The sequence below is a fragment of the Triplophysa rosa genome, linkage group LG16 (genome assembly GCF_024868665.1).
Source record: "Triplophysa rosa linkage group LG16, Trosa_1v2, whole genome shotgun sequence".
In the NCBI taxonomy this organism is placed as follows: Eukaryota; Metazoa; Chordata; class Actinopteri; order Cypriniformes; family Nemacheilidae; genus Triplophysa; species Triplophysa rosa.
In genome coordinates, this window is record NC_079905.1 from 6,695,045 (window position 1) to 6,714,488 (window position 19,444).

General features: G+C 36.3%; 2 protein-coding genes across 5 annotated transcripts in view; both read left to right on the forward strand.

The window, feature by feature from the left end:
• Positions 1-1,882: 1,882 nt before the first annotated feature.
• LOC130566879 (gasdermin-E-like) lies at positions 1,883-8,923 on the forward strand. Of its 3 annotated transcripts, none has more exons than XM_057354696.1 (10): positions 1,883-2,305; positions 3,705-3,912; positions 5,010-5,202; positions 5,456-5,615; positions 5,701-5,821; positions 7,089-7,217; positions 7,741-7,868; positions 8,004-8,163; positions 8,279-8,352; positions 8,445-8,922. In XM_057354696.1, exons 2-10 carry the CDS (start codon positions 3,708-3,710, stop codon positions 8,706-8,708), a joined length of 1,434 nt encoding a protein of 477 aa, XP_057210679.1. In that variant the 5' UTR covers positions 1,883-2,305; positions 3,705-3,707; the 3' UTR covers positions 8,709-8,922. The 3 variants fall into 3 exon arrangements, with proteins under 3 accessions (XP_057210679.1, XP_057210677.1, XP_057210678.1); XM_057354694.1 differs by having other exon boundaries at positions 1,885-2,305; positions 5,698-5,821; positions 8,445-8,920; XM_057354695.1 differs by having other exon boundaries at positions 2,189-2,305; positions 3,681-3,912; positions 5,698-5,821; positions 8,445-8,923.
• A 284-nt stretch (positions 8,924-9,207) lies between these two features.
• The window catches only part of LOC130566880 (uncharacterized), a 28,128-nt gene continuing 17,891 nt past the window's right edge, over positions 9,208-19,444 (forward strand). Inside the window, exons 1-9 of one of the 2 annotated variants that reach the window (XM_057354697.1) lie at positions 9,208-9,671; positions 14,732-14,959; positions 15,176-15,232; positions 15,438-15,506; positions 15,751-15,819; positions 16,060-16,128; positions 16,473-16,541; positions 16,782-16,976; positions 17,096-17,302. In XM_057354697.1, the coding sequence (XP_057210680.1) occupies positions 9,666-9,671; positions 14,732-14,959; positions 15,176-15,232; positions 15,438-15,506; positions 15,751-15,819; positions 16,060-16,128; positions 16,473-16,541; positions 16,782-16,976; positions 17,096-17,302 (969 nt within the window). In that variant the 5' untranslated portion in view covers positions 9,208-9,665. Of the gene's footprint in view, positions 9,672-13,926; positions 14,022-14,731; positions 14,960-15,175; positions 15,233-15,437; positions 15,507-15,750; positions 15,820-16,059; positions 16,129-16,472; positions 16,542-16,781; positions 16,977-17,095; positions 17,303-19,444 lie in introns of those variants that run through there. The other variant, XM_057354698.1, reaches the window with a different exon arrangement.

Below are 19,444 nucleotides of genomic sequence, written 5' to 3' on the forward strand. Positions count from 1 at the left end.
TCTTCTCAATGTCTGCATGACATCTGACAAGCAGACGTCTCAGAGACGTATTGCAGATGAGCAAACAATAAAAACATCTTGCAGATGTAAAGGCAGATGTCAAATAGACGCATAGGTGTATGTGTGCTATCAGGGTCTACTGTTTCGAGTCCCTGTAAAATCGAGCAGTTTTCTATAAAGGCTAAATATTGGCAAATCAATTTGAACATCAATTTATCAATATGAAATTCATCAACTGCAAGGAAACAGTGAAAACTATATGATTTCTGACTCTGCACGATGTGCTCTTGAAATGCAGTTTTCAATCCTTCATCGTAGTCACTGGCATCTTGACAGACTTGATTTATATTTCACCTTGTAGGTTTGGTGTTTTAGATGTGATAAACATCTTATTTTCTCTCTCTTTAGTCTGTGTCATAGTGAACAGATCAGGGACTGTTTCTCTCAGAGGTTTTAACAGAGATGCTTTCCGGTATACTCCTGTTGCTTGTATGACTGAGTTTTTCTATCTTTGTTACACATTATTTAGCTACTGTATTTAAGGAAAAGTTATTGCATTAATGAAAGGCCTGTGCGATTGTGTCAATGGTAAGATCCTTAAGTTGATCAAGGATTTTCATTCAGTCGTTTTTTGTACAGTTACTCTCAGGGGGCTTCCTAGACGTTCACACATTGCTGTACTTGATGTGTGACTGTGCCATCTCAACTATGAAACGTTAGCATAACACTTAGGCCTATAGGAAAATGGCAAATATTAGACCCTGTGACATCTGTGTTTTTTTATTCTGGTGTTGCTGTTTGACAAGTTCATCCACTTCCCATGGATGCTTTTGAAGTGGTATTCTTTAAAAGGTGTGTAGTTTAGTGTGTGTTGTACTGATGGGTGTATTCTGTGTGCGTGTGCGAGCATGTTTTACAAAAATAGAAATTTGATGCCGTTTCCTGAGAAGCTCTTAAAATTTTTCCAAAGAACATCCTCATTTTTTCATAAGAATAAAATGACAGGCTATAAGACTCACACATGCACCACAAACACCAAGCTAAAATTCAAGTTCTGAATACCCTTCTGAAGACTTTTCATTTGCTAATCAACGAAACTTCACTGCATTATAACTCTTTTGATTGGTAACTAGTTGATCAAGTAGAAATCACTGGAAGAACTAGTCTGTTTTTGCTTATTTTTAGTTTATATGATTTCGACACGTAAGTGAAAAACCTGCAGCGTTTTAAAAGGCGCATTCGACTTCACGCTGCGCTGCCTGCGCAGACCGATAGGCGTATGACATCAAAGAATCGCGAGAGCTCATGTGAAGAACAAGCGCGCTGTCGGTACACGATCCGGGATGCCTGCACGATCCGTTCTGCGCATGCGCATAATGACGTAGTAAACAACGTCACGGTTTCCCTACACTATTGGTATCAAGCATGCGATGAAACGCTTGACGGCCAGACGGCACAACTGGCGGCATATTTTTGTAGGCTACATTGTGTTTTTCATTTAACAGTTCATGGCGGATGTTTTAAAATGTAGCTTACGCTATGCATTACGATGTGTTTACGTGGTTGCCAATCCAAAATAATAAAGGAGTTGTTACATGAACATACACGATTTTGGTTACATGTGGAATAAAGTCTGAGTCTTGAGAGTCTGTCACTGCAAACCTTCAGTTTCCTCCATACTCCCCTTTGCGATTCATTGCTGCATGGCATTAGGCCTACTTAACTTGCTGTGTTTCGATCTGAGGTCAGTAGTATTGTCAAAGACGGTTTTTATTAAAAGCTGCTAATATTAGTTAACTTTAAATCGACTCATTTTGTATTAGTACGGGTCTATATATATAGGCTAATATATCTATCTATATAATCTAAATGAGGAATAATCCCTTCAATGGTGTTTACAGAACACAATAAGGAACATAATATGCATTTCCGCCTAGACTATCTGCACTTACATGAAGAAAGAACTACAAACAAGTCTGGGGAAACGTTACAGAGTATTTCAACGCATAGTGTGCACACAGAAGTGACATGAGACCAGAGGTGGACAGTAGTGAAAGTCGCGGTACAAAGGTGCTCAAGCGTGGAACAGATCGTGCAGTGTCGTCGCTAAACAGAATTATCTACTACGTCATTATGCGCATGCGCGGACGGATCGTGCAGGCATCCTGGATCGTGTACCGACACGCGCCACACCGAGGTCTGCTCACAGTACATAATCTCTACGCAGTCGAACGCAGATCTCAACAGTGACACCAAACCGCTCCTTCTACCACAACTGCTTCAGTAGGTTTACAAGAACAAACAGGTGTGTAGTTAATCTTTAAAAGTTTTTTTACGCTTGTTTACTTACTTATGCTTGATCGGATGATTTTATTGAAATGTAATATAGTGAAATAATATTATGAGGCTTTAAAGGATACAGGAATGAAAGCAAAAACAGTCTGTATGTTGGTGAATATAATGGGGACGCCCACGAAATCTTGATGTTTATGCCGTGTGGGAAAGAAACGTAGATGTGTGGCGTTCTGCTATGGAGCTCTAATAAATTTACTGGCAATAAACAGATGAAGCTGGGCACATCCCTTAAAAAACCGGATATGTGACATAACGTTACTCAAGTTTATGGGCAAGTTAAACAGATATCCTAAACTTTCGTTTCCGAAACAGAAGTAACTTTCAGGGTATGAAAGTAACCAATTTATTCTATGAAGATAACCTTGGGCCGGATTAACATTATAAGATCTTTATTCATTTAATTTATAGGAAGTTCGTAAGAATGTTCAGAATTTCCTGTAACAATGTTAAGAATGTTAAGCGCTATTCTTAAAAATTTCCTAAGAAGTTCTTAAATATTTTTAATAACATACTAATTTCTTTCGTAAGAATAAAATGGCAGGCGTGGTCAATGAATATACTCGCTTAAGAGGTAACCGTAACAGTAAATTAACCTATTTTATAAACGTTATTTGTGTAACAATGTGTGAGGTAAAACAATCATACGTGTTCGCCAAAATGTTAGCTAGCATTACAATATGTTATAAATATTATAATACTTATTTGTGAATTACGACGTCCTTTGTGACCCTCTCCACATGGGCGTAAATCAAATTTAACAGTGGGGGGGACAATAAACATAAAATTTCTCTAGAGCGCTTTTTGAAGGGCACACAATAATACAGTCAACATTGTACTTACTACGACACAAAGCGAGAATATGCGTTATAGGTTCATAGGTTTATCATGCAGACTTATATATAGAACTCCATTAACATATTAGAACTGAACTGTCACATACTGTAATACAAGTGAACAGCTGTTTCCATTTACATATCTTTTTGTCTCTGTTGTCAAGACAGGAAACAAATATACAAACTTCCCATGATACTACATGTTAACAATGAGTCAATTTTTAAACACTTTTAAAATGTTATCCTGATTTATACTGCAACATCTTCTGACAAAGTCACCATACATCTACATTAAAGAGTGGTGGTTATTTTCCCACAAACCTGTCTACTTTTGAAGTGCTCTCGTCCAAGAAGAAGACGAAGAAGAGAATGACTTATATACAAAAATATGTTATTGACAAACATGTGAGAGGAAGTTCATTCATAGACCAAGCTGTTTTTAATAAATGTAAAAACTGGTGTTTACACATTTTCCAAAGTGATTTAATGCAGCTGTGTGTTTGTGTTTCTGTGCAGGAGATGTTTGATAAAGTGACAAAGCAGCTGGTCCGACAGATTGATCCTAATGGTGTTCTGATTCCAGCCAGTTTTAACGATTCAAAGAAACTCAAGCTGCTTGCTGTGGTGTGGAAGAAGCCGAAAATGTGGTTCTTTGGGAAAGCTAAATACAGTCCTACGCACTTTACACTTAATGACCTTCTGGAGAAGGGTGAAATAATTCCTGGTAAATATACTGTGTAATGGCCTGTCCACACCGGGACGATAATCGCGTGCGTTTATTGACGACATTTAATGCCTCGTGACTAAACAAAGGGCGCCAATGTGAGTGTGCACACCGACGCGCAAAACACTAGGCGTAAAAGCGGGGGGGAAATGCATCGCCCCGGGTTCGTTTTTTTTTGGGTTATATATCGCGATTCCGGCTAATTATACATGTCTAAATCGATTCTGAAATTGATTTGATGTTTTATGCACAGCTCTTCCGTGAACTACGGCTGTTTGATCAGTAGGAAGTACTGCCCGTCTGCTCGATCTATAACGTTTATAACGTGTATTTGAAAAAGCAACACTCGTCTATCATCATTACTATAAATCAACTTTATTATCATGAAAATACCTGAAAAGGTTTGAAGAACAGCGATAGAATATGACCACAGGCATTTCCTGGAACTAATTGCTCTTCTTCAGTTTCCTTTTCTGCACAAGAGCGCCCTCTGGCTTTTGTATGTGGCGGCATTTAACCGTAAGTCATTGAGAAACTAAGAGCATAAGAATCGTACAATATATCGCCCAGCCCATTCGACTCATCGCCAATGAAAATCGCTTGGGTATGAACGTGTACGAGCTCTAAGGAACTGAAAAACTGCCCCTGCTCTCGAACTTCAAAACGTTTCAATTTATAGGTAGTGGTTGACTCATTGCAATTTAGGCTTAAAGGGATAGTTCGACCCAAAAATGGAAATTCTGTCATAATTTACTCACCGAGCAGATCTCATCCCCTATTGACTCCCATAGGATTTATTTTCCCTAAATAGGGGACTAGATCTGCTCAGTTACCTACATTCCTCCAAATATCTAACTTTGTGTTTAGCAAAACAAAGAAATCTATACAGGTTTGGAACAATCTGAGGGTGAGTAAATGATGACATAATTTGTATTTTTGGGTGAATTATCACTTTAATACAATTTAATAATTTATTTATTAATCCTTAAAATGTATTAATAATAGATTTTCAGAAATTTTAGATTTGTTAAAAATCAATTGGTCAATGTTAATTGGTTACCAACATTCTCGATTGCTCCTGTCCTTGTTTTGATTAGAGCGGGATGAGAGAGACTTCTTGAAATGTAATGCAACATACAAAAGCTCCGGAAGTGGATCAGTGGATCTGGGAAATGAAGCTGTCGGACTAAATGTGACTGGACAGGGTAGCTCTGAACTGCACTTGTCTCTCGACACACTCAGAAAGGAAGATATGGATATTCCAAAACTTCTGAAGGACTCCCAAGGCAGGTAAGAAAACACACTTTTAAGATGTATTGTGTGTCTTTATTTAAATATATTAATGAAGATGTCTTGACATTTTTGTATGCATGTTGCATAGTTGTGCCCGGAGAGTATCTATAAATATTAATAATTGTGTGAATAAATCGATAAAATTGCTTTAATTCCTCTGAGATTTTTGTTTGTAAAAGAATGCCATTCCTTGTTATGTAGGTTTCCCTTTTTATGATTTGCCTTTTTGTCTAAATTATAATCCTCATAGGAAGGTGAATCTCGGACATGGTTTAATTCAGCAATTTTTAAAAGGGAAAATAATGTTAACCCTCCTTAAAGAGCGAATCTTTACTACCTGTGAGAGTGCCATCTCTTATACTGGACAGGAGCAAGGCAGCTGTTCTTCTACTTTGAAAGGACATCCAATGGTTTGTAAGAAACTTGTTTTTGCTTTGGGATTAAGACATTAAAGCAGCACTTTGTTTCTTAAATGTTTTCAATGTGTTTCAGAAGATGGCAATGAAAGCGAAGGGTGAACTAAAATGTAACTCTGACCTAAAAATGAACATCCCAGCAGGCACTGTGTTTGCATACAGTGTCATTAAAATGAGCATCAGCAGTGATGGCTACATTGGTCAGTGACATTTTCAAATTTTTTTTGAGTAATATAAAATATAAAATAATTGCAGACTTTCTGATTCCCACTTATAATTTATTAAGCAGACTAAGGGTGATTAAATCTTAAATCTAGATTAAATCAAGGTTTATTTAATAATTCTGTTGCACCAAACTTTAAACCCAATTGTTTAAACTATCATTTGATCCTGGTTTTAAGGATCCATTAGGGATTAATTTTAAATTAGCTACTGAGGAGGTTTAAAAAAACACACATATCTATTATAAAATGTACGGGAAAAGGATCAGAAAAAGACACATGAGCGTCATGCTTCAGAGAAGCGTTATAAAAATAATAATTTTAAAAATAATAATAAAACACACCTCAGCACACGGTTGCCCGATAAACTGGCTTGTCGGCTTTGAACTTCAAGTTCAAAAAGCCCTCCTTTCTTATCCAATACATATAGGACAACGTCTGTGATTAAACAAGAAAAAGACGGATTTATTGAGAAGAGGAAAGTTGTTTTACAGGGACCAGGGGTGCCGGTATCTATTCTAAATTATAGTCTGGTCCATTGTATGAGAATCATGAATGGGCGTATCTCTGCCTTCGTGAAGAGTTCTCAAATGACGATTTAAAAACAGGTTAAATTTTAATCCACAATTTGTTAACCTGTGTTTAAAATTAAGTGGCCACAACTCAATTTAAAATAAAACTAGGATCAACAAACCCAGATTTGCTCTAAACTCTGTTCACTTTAATCCTTGTTGGTGCAACCCACTCACAGTGATTAAAATGTAGGATAAAATATAGTCATTTAGCTGTCACAAAATCTCAACTATAGGGGTGTTAAAATATATGGGTATTACAATAACCGTTATGTTATGTTAAGTACTGTGTATAATGTAAATAATTGGGAGCCACAAGAGAACAGTTTCCCCCCCATTTCTTCCTCCCTACCTTGTATTTTGAGTGTGATTCATTGGCCAAAATAAATACAAAATTAAGGTGAATTTGAATTATAGCCTTATTTATGTATTTAAAAAATAAATAGACATCACCGTAATAGCCACAATAGTTGCGTAATTGAAATCGTGACAGCCCTATTTTCAAAATACCTTCAAGATATCTATTAGGTGACTGCTGTTATTGGGCTTTTATGAGTGTATATTATTTCAAACATTTTTTCAAAAGTGCTATTTTTTCTTTTAAGATAAAACATTTTTATTGAGAAAAATTAAACTCTTTGAATGCATTATTATGTGTGATTGTTTGTGATCAGAGTTGTGTTTTGAACCGGATGGAATTGAGTCGGATGACATATCCGAGGATCCAGATTATTCAGAGGTGGATGGTCCTTGGGCACTACAAGAGATTGAAGAAGGGTACTCACTTAATTCCCTAAAAACAGGTACTTGTATGTGTGTGTGCACAGTGGTGTGTGTAGAAGCAAAATTTAGTTTATCAATTTACTTTTCATTTTCCTTTAATGGTTCTTTTGGCCTTTCAGAATTGCCATATTTTTATATAGGATATTAAGCAATTGAGAATTTCTGTTAAGAATGTTTATTTCTATAGATATATGAGTTGTTAGAATAGGACAATATCTGGCTGAGATACAACCGTTTAAAACTCTGGAATTTGAGAGAGCAAAAAAATCTAAATATTGAGAGAATTGCCTTTGAAGTTGTTAATCAGGGGCACTGTGGCAGACCATCCACTCACAAAAATAAAGTTTTCATATATTTAAGGTAGGAAATTTACAAAATATCTTCATGGAACATGATCTTTACTTAATATCCTAATGATTTTTGGCATAAAAGAAAAATCGATAATTTTGACCCATACAATGTATTTTTGTCTTTTACTAAAAATGTTCCCGTGCTACTTAAGACTGGTTTTGTGATCCGGGGTCACAATATGGTCTTTCGTAGCACTTTCAGATGTTCAGACTAGGTTTTGTGTGCTGACTGATCTGACTTCTGAGTGCCGCTCCACCTTACTGCTTCATTTGAGGGAAATTCTATTGGACCGACCCTCCCTGTCAGTGTTGGTGGATAGGGTGAGTAGAAACAATGCCTCACAAGTTGTTAAATGTGCGATTGATATTTCATAAGACCTGATAGAGCATTGCAATAAATAAAGCAGCACATCCATCTTCTCTTTAAATCTCATTATATTTGTTGTTTTATCTCAGCTCGAGGTTCTAAGCAGCGGTGAAGCTCCATTACTCCAAAACGAGTTATTGGACAACAAGAGCCATTTTATTAGTGAAGTTTTAGACTTACTGAAGTCTGAACCACACAACAGCGAGCAAATTCTGGTGGCAATGCATATGCTGCTCAGTGCCGTTGAGGGTCAGTATATCAAAATCAAGAGCCTGTGAGGAGTTCAGCTGAAAGCAGCTTGTCTTTAGAATCTTTCTATCTTCATTCATATTGTACAAACTCATCATTTTATTTTTCTGTCCAGAGTTGACAGATGCTGGATTACAACTGTTGGAAAGTTTCTGCACTTCTGAGGGCCTTAGAAGCCTGCAAGACTTAGTAAGTTAGTGCCAGTGATTGATAAAAATCAGAAAAGTCGTTTTCATAATCTTTGTATCTGACTGTTATATTTCTGTTTCTTGTAAACCTAGGTAAATCTTCTGATGGCTAACTCCGAGCCACTCTCAAAAGACGCAATCCCTGTTTTCTTACAGAAAGACGACGAATTCCACAGAGTGGTCGACCTTTTTAAATCATGTGATGTTTTAGTAAAGAGAGAAGATGATCTAATGTTTGCAGACGTTACATGTGAAAAGGGTTTCCTACCGTTTGTTCTGTGTATTGCCATCAGTGGTCTTGCATGCCTCATTGACAGTAACAATGAGAGTACTGGTGTGTGTTCTCAGAATGACTAAAATGTTAATAATAGACATTTTCTTGCTCATGTAGCCCTTTGCACTCATTTTATCTTTCTTAATTTTAGAATGGTAATCCGCAAGATATTTTTAGATGTTGTGCCTTTAATCAGTTATATTTACATATACATATTATATTATAAACAAAATTGTAATATAAAGTTTTCCTAGACAGACATGTACAAACTTACAAAAATATCCTATACAAGAATATGTACTTTTACCTGTTGTGTTTTTGAAAGATTTTTGTTATTTACAACTTTTTTTTCAAAACCTTAAAAACAAGCTTTGTTCTACTAAGTGTTCTCTGAAATGATTATAATTGTATAAAAAGGTTTGAATGGGCTTTTTATAATATAATAAAATCTGTTATTCTGTGAAACTAAAAATAGTAAATGATGTATGTCATTTATGTATGTGAAGTAAAAAGCTTTGTGACACTACACACAGTGGCACAAAAATGGGGTATGCAGTATATGCGGTGCATAGGGTCGCCCGTTTCAAGTATGAACTCTGATATTTTTACGATTAATACACTGAGATAAATGAGATCGTTGCTGGTATTTAGAGTATAGAGCTATAATTTAATCTGGATAACAAAATTTAGATCATTTTATCTTTGATGAATTTGATTCAGAATGTTTCTTTTGATGACAAATTAAATCTTGTTAGACTCGTGAGGAGACACGTGTGAGAGTACAGCGTTCCTTTTAACACATAGGAGATATTAAAGAATCTCATATGATATCTATGCTGATGTTCTTCTCTCTCCTGCTGTAGATTCACTCAGAGAAGTTGCCAAAGATGAGTATGAAGAGTCATGTGAGTGTGGAGAAGATGGTGAGATCTCTGACTCAAATGCAGGAGTCTCGACACGATACACTGATGACAACTGTCCTAAAAGTGTTCACCCTACCCAAGGCAAAGGAACACACACACAGCAGTTGAGTAGGCAGTATGCAGGTACAGTGCGTCATCTGCTCTCTTCACTCATACACGGCAATACTTTACATACTGACAGATTAATGTTGTGTTACAGTTTGATTAACACCGTATTTAATATCACAAACGTCATAATTAAGTGTGTTTGTATTGTGAAGTTGTAAATTATATTCTCTGATCTCTCTCAGTGGTTGTGACTCTGGATCTGAACTAAACCTGTCTGATGATGAATGCCATGTGTCTCACACAAAACACGTGGGGACTGTCATGACCCTGCCACAAGGCTAGGAAAGCATGACAATGGCTGAATCCTAAATTGCATACTCAATTGGTACTTAAAGGGGTCATATGGCGGAAGTACGTGTTTTTCTGTGTCTTTGGTGTGTTATAAGTTGCCCATGCATGTATTAGACACGTAAAATTGCACAAATGAAAGTGTGGGAACAAAAGATGCATTCTATCTAAAAGAGAATGCTCAACCAGACTTGCCTGAAACGCCTCGTGTAACCACACCCCAGCGAATCTACGTAACTTCGTAACATGATTTGACTAAGACCGCCCAAACCTACGTAGTTAAGGTGGGCGTAATTGTAAATCTCATTGTATCGTCTGTCAGTACAATTGCTTTGGAACCTGATGTTCCGAATATGGTAAGAGGCGTTCCATTTCCGTGAAACGCTTGCAGTATTCGACCAATCACTACGCACTGGTGAACTGGCCAATCATAGCACACCTCGCTTTTCAGAGCAGTGCGTTTCAGAGAGGCGGGGCAAAGAGGAGATACAAACATGCACGGTATGTGGAAAATAAGTTTTTTAAACTTTAAATGGTGTATACACATTGCGTTACATCTAAAACAAACAATAATATTCGTTTTAGCCGTGTCATATGACTCCTTTAATTTCAGTAGGTACAGTGCATCCGGAAAGTATTCACAGCGCTTCACTTTTTCCACATTTTGTTATGTTACAGCCTTATTCCAAAATGGATTAAATTCATTATTTTCCTCAAAATTCTACAAACAATACCCCATAATGACAACGTGAAAGAAGTTTGTTTGAAATCTTTGCAAATTTATTAAAAATAAAAAAGCACATGTACATAAGTACATAAAAGTACTTAAAACATGTACATAAGTACATAAAATTTATTAAAAATAAAAAAGCACATGTACATAAGTATTCACAGCCTTTGCTCAATACTTTGTTGAAGCACCTTTGGCACCAATTACAGCCTCAAGTCTTTTTGAGTATGATGCTACAAGCTTGTCACGCCTATTTTTGGGCAGTTTCTCCCATTCTTCTTTGCAGGTCCTCTCAAGCTCCATCAGGTTGGATGGGGAGCGTCGGTGCACAGCCATTTTCAGATCTCTCCAGAGATGTTCAATCGGGTTCAAGTCTGGGCTCTGGCTGGGCCACTCAAGGACATTCACAGAGTTGTCCTGTAGCCACTCCTTTGTTATCTTGGCTGTGTGCTTAGGGTCATTGTCATGTTGGAAGATGAACCTTCGCCCCAGTCTGAGGTCCAGAGCGCTCTGTAGCAGGTTTTCATCGAGGATGTCTCTGTACATTGCTGCATTCATCTTTCCCTCGATCCTGACTAGTCTCCCAGTTCCTGCCGCTGAAAAACATCCCCACAGCATGATGCTGCCACCACCATGCTTCACTGTAGGGATGGTATTGGCCAGGTGATGAGCGGTGCCTGGTTTCCTCCAGACATGAGTTCAATCTTTGTTTCATCAGACCAGAGAATCTTGTTTCTCATGGTCTGAGAGTCCTTCAGGTGCCTTTTGGCAAACTCCAGGCGGGCTGTCATGTGCCTTTTACTGAGGAGTGGCTTCCGTCTGGCCACTCTGCCATACAGGCCTGATTGGTGGAGTGCTGCAGAGATGGTTGTTCTTCTGGAAGGTTCTCCTCTCTCCACAGAGACATGCTGGAGCTCTGTCAGAGTGACCATCGGGTTCTTGGTCACCTCCCTGACTAAGGCCCTTCTCCCCCGATCGCTCTAGGAAGAGTCCTGGTGGTTCCAAACTAATTCCATTTACGGATGATGGAGGCCACTGTGCTCATTGGGACCTTCAATGCTGCAGAAATTTTTCAGTTTTTTTTATTAAAATTTTACCTTCCATGAGTTTTCCCAGCATTTGCAACATGTTTGTAATGCCTTCACAAAGGAGACGTCGGGCATCTGCTCGACGATCTCGCCTTGGGAGAGCACTGTTGATTTTTATTGTCAAGGAATATAAGTATTGCTTATAAATTAAGTGTACCCTAGAAATGCATTGCTAGCCCACACCTACACTTGTGCACAATATTATTGATAAGTGCTGACCAATACTTATTAAATTTTTGCCTGAAAATGATATATTGTATTAAAATAGTCAATTACAATGTAATTGTATTGCCATATGCCATCTATGCATTGATACAGACTACAAAAATGTGAATGCATACGTTTTCAGTGAAGCAATGACATAATGCATGACGTAATGTAATGTTATTTACAGAAAACTATAGAATAAATATGAATAAAAAATATGTAAATTTGATGCAAGAAAATAAATGAATTTAGCAATTATAAATAGATATACACGTAAACATCACATAAATCAAAGCTTTATTTCAATTTATTGTTGTAACAAATTGTCCTCTATCTACAGGCGTTGAATCCCACATCCTATTGCCATCTCGCAGCTTGACCACCGTCGCCCCCTTCCTGATTTTAATGAGTGTGCAACAGTCAACAAGATTCAAGTGACCTCTGTGATTTGTGCTCAATACTGCATTTAAATGTGGAGGTAGTTGCACATGTGTTAACTCGCTGTTTATTCAACTCAAATTTTCCTGAATTCATCAACATTACTAATGGACAAATAAAATATATACATAATGTTTAGTTACTTAAGTAAATATGTTTATTTACATTACTTATATGTATCTGTGCAAGCAGTGAACAATGCTTTGTACCACATATAAACAGACGTAACGTAAGCAACATTACTGTGATGTGCTCATTTGCAATACTTATCGACAAAATGACAGGTCACATGTTACACAGACATTAAAAAGCGTCTTAAACATTCGTATCGTTTTAATATATATAATACAGGTTAACTTTAAACTACAGCACTTCAACAAATGCAACTGCAACGCAGCTCCCATAGACATATTAAAACACTGTATTTTCACAGCAAAATCACAAATGTACTTTACTATCTAGCATCTTACATGTTAACTTTACCAACAGAACTTTAACAAATTCGACTGCAACGCAAAGAAAAGCGTTGTTGGCTAGTAATACTCACATTTGAAAATACCTGAAGTTCTCCGCTATGCTCCTGTATGAACTTATCCTGTCCCGAGGGCTCATGAGATAGAGAAGTAACCCAAGTATCTGTCGCTGGGTGCTTCAGAATGTGGGCGTAACCAGTAAGCCAACCGGGAATTTCTCACCTACTCTTTTATGAATACTGAGGATTCGGACATACTAGTGTTTTCTCTTACTATATAGTAGGTAAGTAGGCGTATTCGGACGCAACATTAGTATACACACGTCCAAATCTCGCGAGAAACAGTGCACCAGCCGGGAATTTCTCGCCTACTGTTTTATGAAGACCGAGGTTTCGGACATACTATTCGTTCGCCTCCTGCTTTTTGCCTACTATATAGTATGACAGTATGCGATTTCGGATTCAGCCAATGAGAGGCAGGATCATGACAATAAAGGGGATTTAAGCCGTTTTTGTTTATGAATAAACTTAAAGAGTGAATAAATCTTAAAGAGTGAAATTATTGGTTACATTTATAGGGCTGAACACACATATGCTTAAGTCACTCAAGAATTGTTTGGTTAAATCACAATCATAAAATTAATGTGTGTCTGTTTCTTCCATAAGACCACAAAAAGAGCCATTTTCATCGAATATGTCAGAATATATGGAAATTGAAAAGTTGACAGATATATTTTATGAAGTAATTCGAAATGTACCTCCTTAACATTGTTTAGGCTGGAATACACTGCAAGACTTTTAAAATCTGAACAGATTGTTTAAAAACTAGACATCATACACTTTTTGAACGTTTGCATTGAAAACTATACATGATCAAATCTGCATACTGGCGCAGACTTTCTGTAACAACTCCAGACTGAAAAGCTGGGCAAAAATATGAGCAAAGGTCTTGCAGTGTATTCCAGCCATTAGATCGTATCAAACAATACGCCCGTGCCTCATTGTGACGTGATCGTAAAACGCGTCCTCGCGCGGCAGCAGAAATTTGCTGTTTGTGTTGCATAGCGATTAGTAGCAAAGGCGCAGCTCGAGCACTCAATTCTTCATAACTCGATATCAAGAGCTAATTTCAACGATATAAGGTAAAACATTTATTTGTTAATAGTATCAACCTGTTTTGATATTAAATATGAGTCGCGCTAACACGATTTTACTTTATATTTGGAGGAGCAGTTCGTGAGTAAACAAGCCTCGGTTAATAACGGCTACATTTACTATTCACTGCTTAAATGTCCCACCAAATTTCTGTTTTTTGACAGTTTATTTGACATGTTTAACACTTTTATGCACTCCGAGCAATATATTGAAATATGCCATCACGCGGTAAACATACAAGAACACATAGCTAAATGTTAATGCGTGTTTTTAATGCATTAAAACAGCACGTTGTTCTAATTTGAAACTGAAATATTAAATCTGGCCCGAACTTAATTTTTTAAGAGTCCTGGCCTGAACACACTGTCATTCGCTTGTAGTTATAGCGACGCCAGCTGGCAACAGGAAATTTGACCTATGTCAATGACTGTCAAAGTCCCCTTACATTTATTTACCTGGTTAAGGACATATTTCTTTCACAAATGGGATGTAATGATGAGTTTTTACTCAACATGTTGTAAAATATGCTCTGGATATTGGTTGTATGGATGTCTGCAGTTTGTAAACAATTGTTGTATCCCTTTTTATATGTATGTTGTGTTTGATTTATGATTTCTTGTTTGGAATGTTTTGTGCACCCTCACAGCCTCAAAAGACTATATAAAACATCCTTAATTCAATATTTTACCTTTTACAGGCAGCAGTTCACAGTTGCAGCATGATGAATCTCACCTTTAAAATCAACGACATTAAGATAGAGGTGAGCAGCGAACTGGGTGTCAACAGTGGGCTAGATGTTCATCTAGCTTTACAAAATGACCCCACACCGTCCGCTGCGAAACGCGAAAAAGTCATATTTGAAATCTCCAGAGTCCAGACAAACCCATCTATGAGGAAAGATGTTGAGGAAGAGATTTTCTATGAGGTAAGGAAAAATACCATGTATCTTAAGTTCATTATCATCATATGTACAAGTAGTGTACAAGTACAATGAAAAACTTGAATGCTTCTTCACAAACTATGGATACAATACAATACAATAGGATATTGTATAAATGTATAAATATAAATATATACAGAATGTACAAGAATTAAAAATAATATACTGTATTTCTTGAATTTCTGTTTTTTGCTTTTACAGGCATCAGACCAGCTTCATCTGGTCACCCCCAAATCTAAATGTGCTGGATATTACGATGTAAGTAAAGACATTATTAAAACATCACACAGAGCCATCTACAAACTATGATCAATACTATACAATCATTTATAAATGTATAAATGGAAGGCTTCATTGTTTCTTAACTTTTTTATGCACATGTTTGTAGATGAACTCCTCTGATGAACCCTTGTCTTTTATTTAATAGCATATTCTCTCAAATTTTTGTTTTTAACTTTTACAGGCTTTTGATCAGCTTCCAGTGATCAGTAAATCTGAGCATCCTGAATCCAAGGAAGGGATTTTTTACGATGTAAGTAAAGAAATTATTAAAACAAATCACACAGAGCCATCTACAAACTATGATCAATACTGTACGTCAAAAAAGCGTACTTGAATGCTTCTTCACAGACTTGGACACAGTACAATACAATAGGCATTTACTGCTATATATACACAATTTACACATCTACAGACATATCCAAGAAATGTAAAAAATAAGAATAATATAATAATATTAAAGTTATTCTTTAAATGTCTGTTTTTATCTTTTACAGGCTTTAGATCAGCTTCCAGTGATCAGTAAATCTGAGCATCCTGAATCCGAGGAAGAGATTTTTTACGATGTAAGTAAAGACATTATTAAAACATCACACAGAGCCATCTACAAACTATGATCAATACTGTACAATCATTTACAAATGTATGGATGGCTTCATTGTGTTTTAACTTTTCTACGCACATGTTTGTAGATGAACTCCTCTGATGAACCCATGTCTATATATAAAACAATAATCTATATTTTACAATAATAACAGCCATGTATCTTCATAGCATTCTCCTAAATTCTGTGTTATATGTTACAGGCATCAGATCAGCTTCTTCCGACCAATGAATCTGAGCATCTTGAATCCGAGGAAGAGATTTTTTATGATGTAAGTAAAGAAATTATTGGCACAAATCGCACAGAGCCATCTACAAACTAAGATCAATACACATGTCTTTTATTTAACACAATAATTAACATTTTGCAGTAATACCATGTATCTTAAGTCAACGTTCTTTATTGTCATATATGTACAAGTACTGCGTATATGTACAGTGAAAAAACGTACTTGAATGCTTCTTCACAGACTTGGACACAGTACAATACAATAGGCATTTACTGCTATATATACACAATTTACACATCTACAGACATATCCAAGAAATGTAAAAAATAAGAATAATATAATAATATTAAAGTTATTCTTTAAATGTCTGTTTTTATCTTTTACAGGCTTTAGATCAGCTTCCAGTGATCAGTAAATCTGAGCATCCTGAATCCGAGGAAGAGATTTTTTACGATGTAAGTAAAGACATTATTAAAACATCACACAGAGCCATCTACAAACTATGATCAATACTGTACAATCATTTACAAATGTATGGATGGCTTCATTGTGTTTTAACTTTTCTACGCACATGTTTGTAGATGAACTCCTCTGATGAACCCATGTCTATATATAAAACAATAATCTATATTTTACAATAATAACAACCATGTGTCTTTATAGCATTCTCCTATATTCTGTTTTTTTTTTTATAGGCGTCAGATCAGCTTCCTCGGAATGCTGAATCTCACCATCACAGAGTTTGTTGTGAAGAACACAGACTGTTCCAGGTAGCTTACACGAGGCAGAAAGACGGTGTAGCTCTATTTCAAGAGCTCATGTCAATATCTCCCGGCATGCAGAGGTTCACTAACTTACATCGTGTACCCTGGCAAGAAACCTTGAATGAGGTAATGAAGAAATCTATTACAACACATGACAGTGTCGCCTACAGATTATGACATTTCTGCTTGCATGTTTGCAACTTCATTCTCCGCTGCTTCAATGATGCAAATTTTGTTTTTCACAGATTGTTAAATCTCAAATTCCAGAAGACATCATAAATAATTTGAGGAGTGTTTTGGGAGAAACGTGCAAAGTTGCCGTGATGCTTGACAGGTTGCCTACAACATATCAAGCTGAAATGTACACATACCTCTCCCACAAATTGCAAAACCTCTTCCTGCGGCTGGGGAAACTTGTCTTGAGACAAAATCATCCTAAGGTTTTGAAAGAGGTAAGAGACAATATTTTAAGAATCCACACTACTCTCAGATACTCTTATCTCTTTTTACACATGGTTGCTCGGATTATAAGTAGAACTACAAATAGCACCTAAAAAGTGAGCAACCTCTCAGGAAGGACCCGAATGTTTATAGCGACATGGAAAGTTCTCTAGCTTCATCCCATAAGGTGTTCTAGCTTGTTACTTGAATATTTTGGCTGGTAGCTAGGCGTTGTTAAGGTGATCCGTCTGGTTGCTAGGCGTTGTTAGGGTCTATAGATGGTTTCGGCGGCAATAACATAAGCAAACATTATGTGGCCCGAACTTAACTTCTGGTAGAACTCCCCAAATAATCTATAACCGTTGAGTAGTTTTAATTTAATTTAATAAAATTAATATACAATAAAATATCAATATAAAAGTCTTAAAATAAAATATTAAAATTTGATAATTTTATCACTTAAACTCATCTTTAAGCATTATAATAGCATATGTAAAATCTTTTTTATGTGATAATTATTTCATTCGTGGCTTAAAAAGACTTGAATGTAACTCTACACCCTTGATTCATTTAGTATACAGATTCATGCAAATATGTAATTAGTCCCCGCCTCCACTTAATTGCGTGAGCTTCAATTCACTCCTGATCAATTTGCTTAATTTACAAGTATTTGGTGGTTGTATTATTGACAGGTAAAAGCCTAAACCTTAAGTATGATGACCCAATTTTTTCCTACGTATTTCCAAGAAAAAGAACATTTTATATTTATATAGTCTTTATATTCAGAACAATATGGTCGTTTCAAAGCTGAATAAAAAATGTATGAGAATTAAGTCAAAGCTCTAAAACAAACAATTAATCGTCATAATCGCAATGATTTATTAGACAATTAATCGTCAGCCAAATTTCCTAATCGTGACAGCCCTATTGGTTACAGGGTTATAATGTCATAAACAGAGGAGGTTTCAAACTACATTTTTTGTACTGTCCACAGTAATACTCCGCAATGGTTTAAAATGATGAATTTGCACATGCTTTATCTTAAAACATATTAAAAACACCACACAGATTCCGATTTACAAGCTCTCGATTCAATTCGATTCTCGATTCGAGTCACTAGCTGCGTTTACATGGACACAGCTAATACTGAACTTTAAAAGTGATAATATGCGGATTCATATATCAGCATTAACGGTAAACAGAGACGGGCGCAGTGGATGCGGGTATCATTATAATATTCACAAAACGGCTACTCAAACAATGTTGTAAGCACAGATGTATTTATTTTATGTCACAGACACCAGCATAATAATGTACAATTCGTAAACGCAAAATAATGTCTACACATCAATGAAGCAAGGTCGTTACATCGATTTACCATGGTAAAAACAGTTAATCCTTCCAAAGCACATGTAAGTAAACGATAAATAAAATAAATGTTCGGTAGCCTACTACGAATATAAATGAAATTTTATAATAAGATATTTTAGCCTACTGTATGTTTGTACATCTGCAAATGTTTCGTGTTTTTAAAAGGAACTGAGAAATTGCGGTTAAAAACTCACTTCAGGGAAACAGTTAAGACATTTTAAATACATAGAAACATTAATATGTTCATTTAGAGATGACAAGCATATGGAAATTTGTAACGCTTTGTCAGATTTATGGTTTTTGGTTTCTTTAGCAACAGCTGCTCCGTTCCGTGCTTCATACGCCCTTACGTCTGTACGAGCCAGCATCGTCTTTGCACATGCGCACAACTTCCTACTTCGGTTTTTAATTTGATCAAGTGTTTACATGTCCTATCAAGCGGATTACAAACGGCATAAACCACCCCTTACAATCCGACTGAAATTTCAATTGGCTTGGGCATTTCTAATCTGATTGACGTGTTAATATGGAGCGTTTTCATTCGGATTGAATTTTTAGTCGGATTACATTGGTCCATGTAAATGCAGTTTAATAGATTTAATACAAATCCTATAGATATTTCTAAAAAAGATCAGTAAATATCAGATTACAATGGTGAATTAAAAAATTAAATGAGGAGCCACAAACCTGTATATTAATGCATGCTGCACGGCGATGGCACATAGAAATCAACCCGTACACATTCTGCCTGTAGACCTATTAGCCACAATCTCAAATAAAGA

Coding starts and splice junctions, on each gene's coding strand:
- LOC130566879 (XM_057354694.1), top strand. CDS start 3,708: ATGTTTGATAAAGTGACAAAGCAGCTGGTCCGACAGATTGATCCTAAT. Junction 5,616..5,697: donor CTTTGAAAGGACATCCAATG/GTTTGTAAGAAA, acceptor AATGTGTTTCAG/AAGATGGCAATGAAAGCGAA. Junction 5,822..7,088: donor CAGCAGTGATGGCTACATTG/GTCAGTGACATT, acceptor GTTTGTGATCAG/AGTTGTGTTTTGAACCGGAT.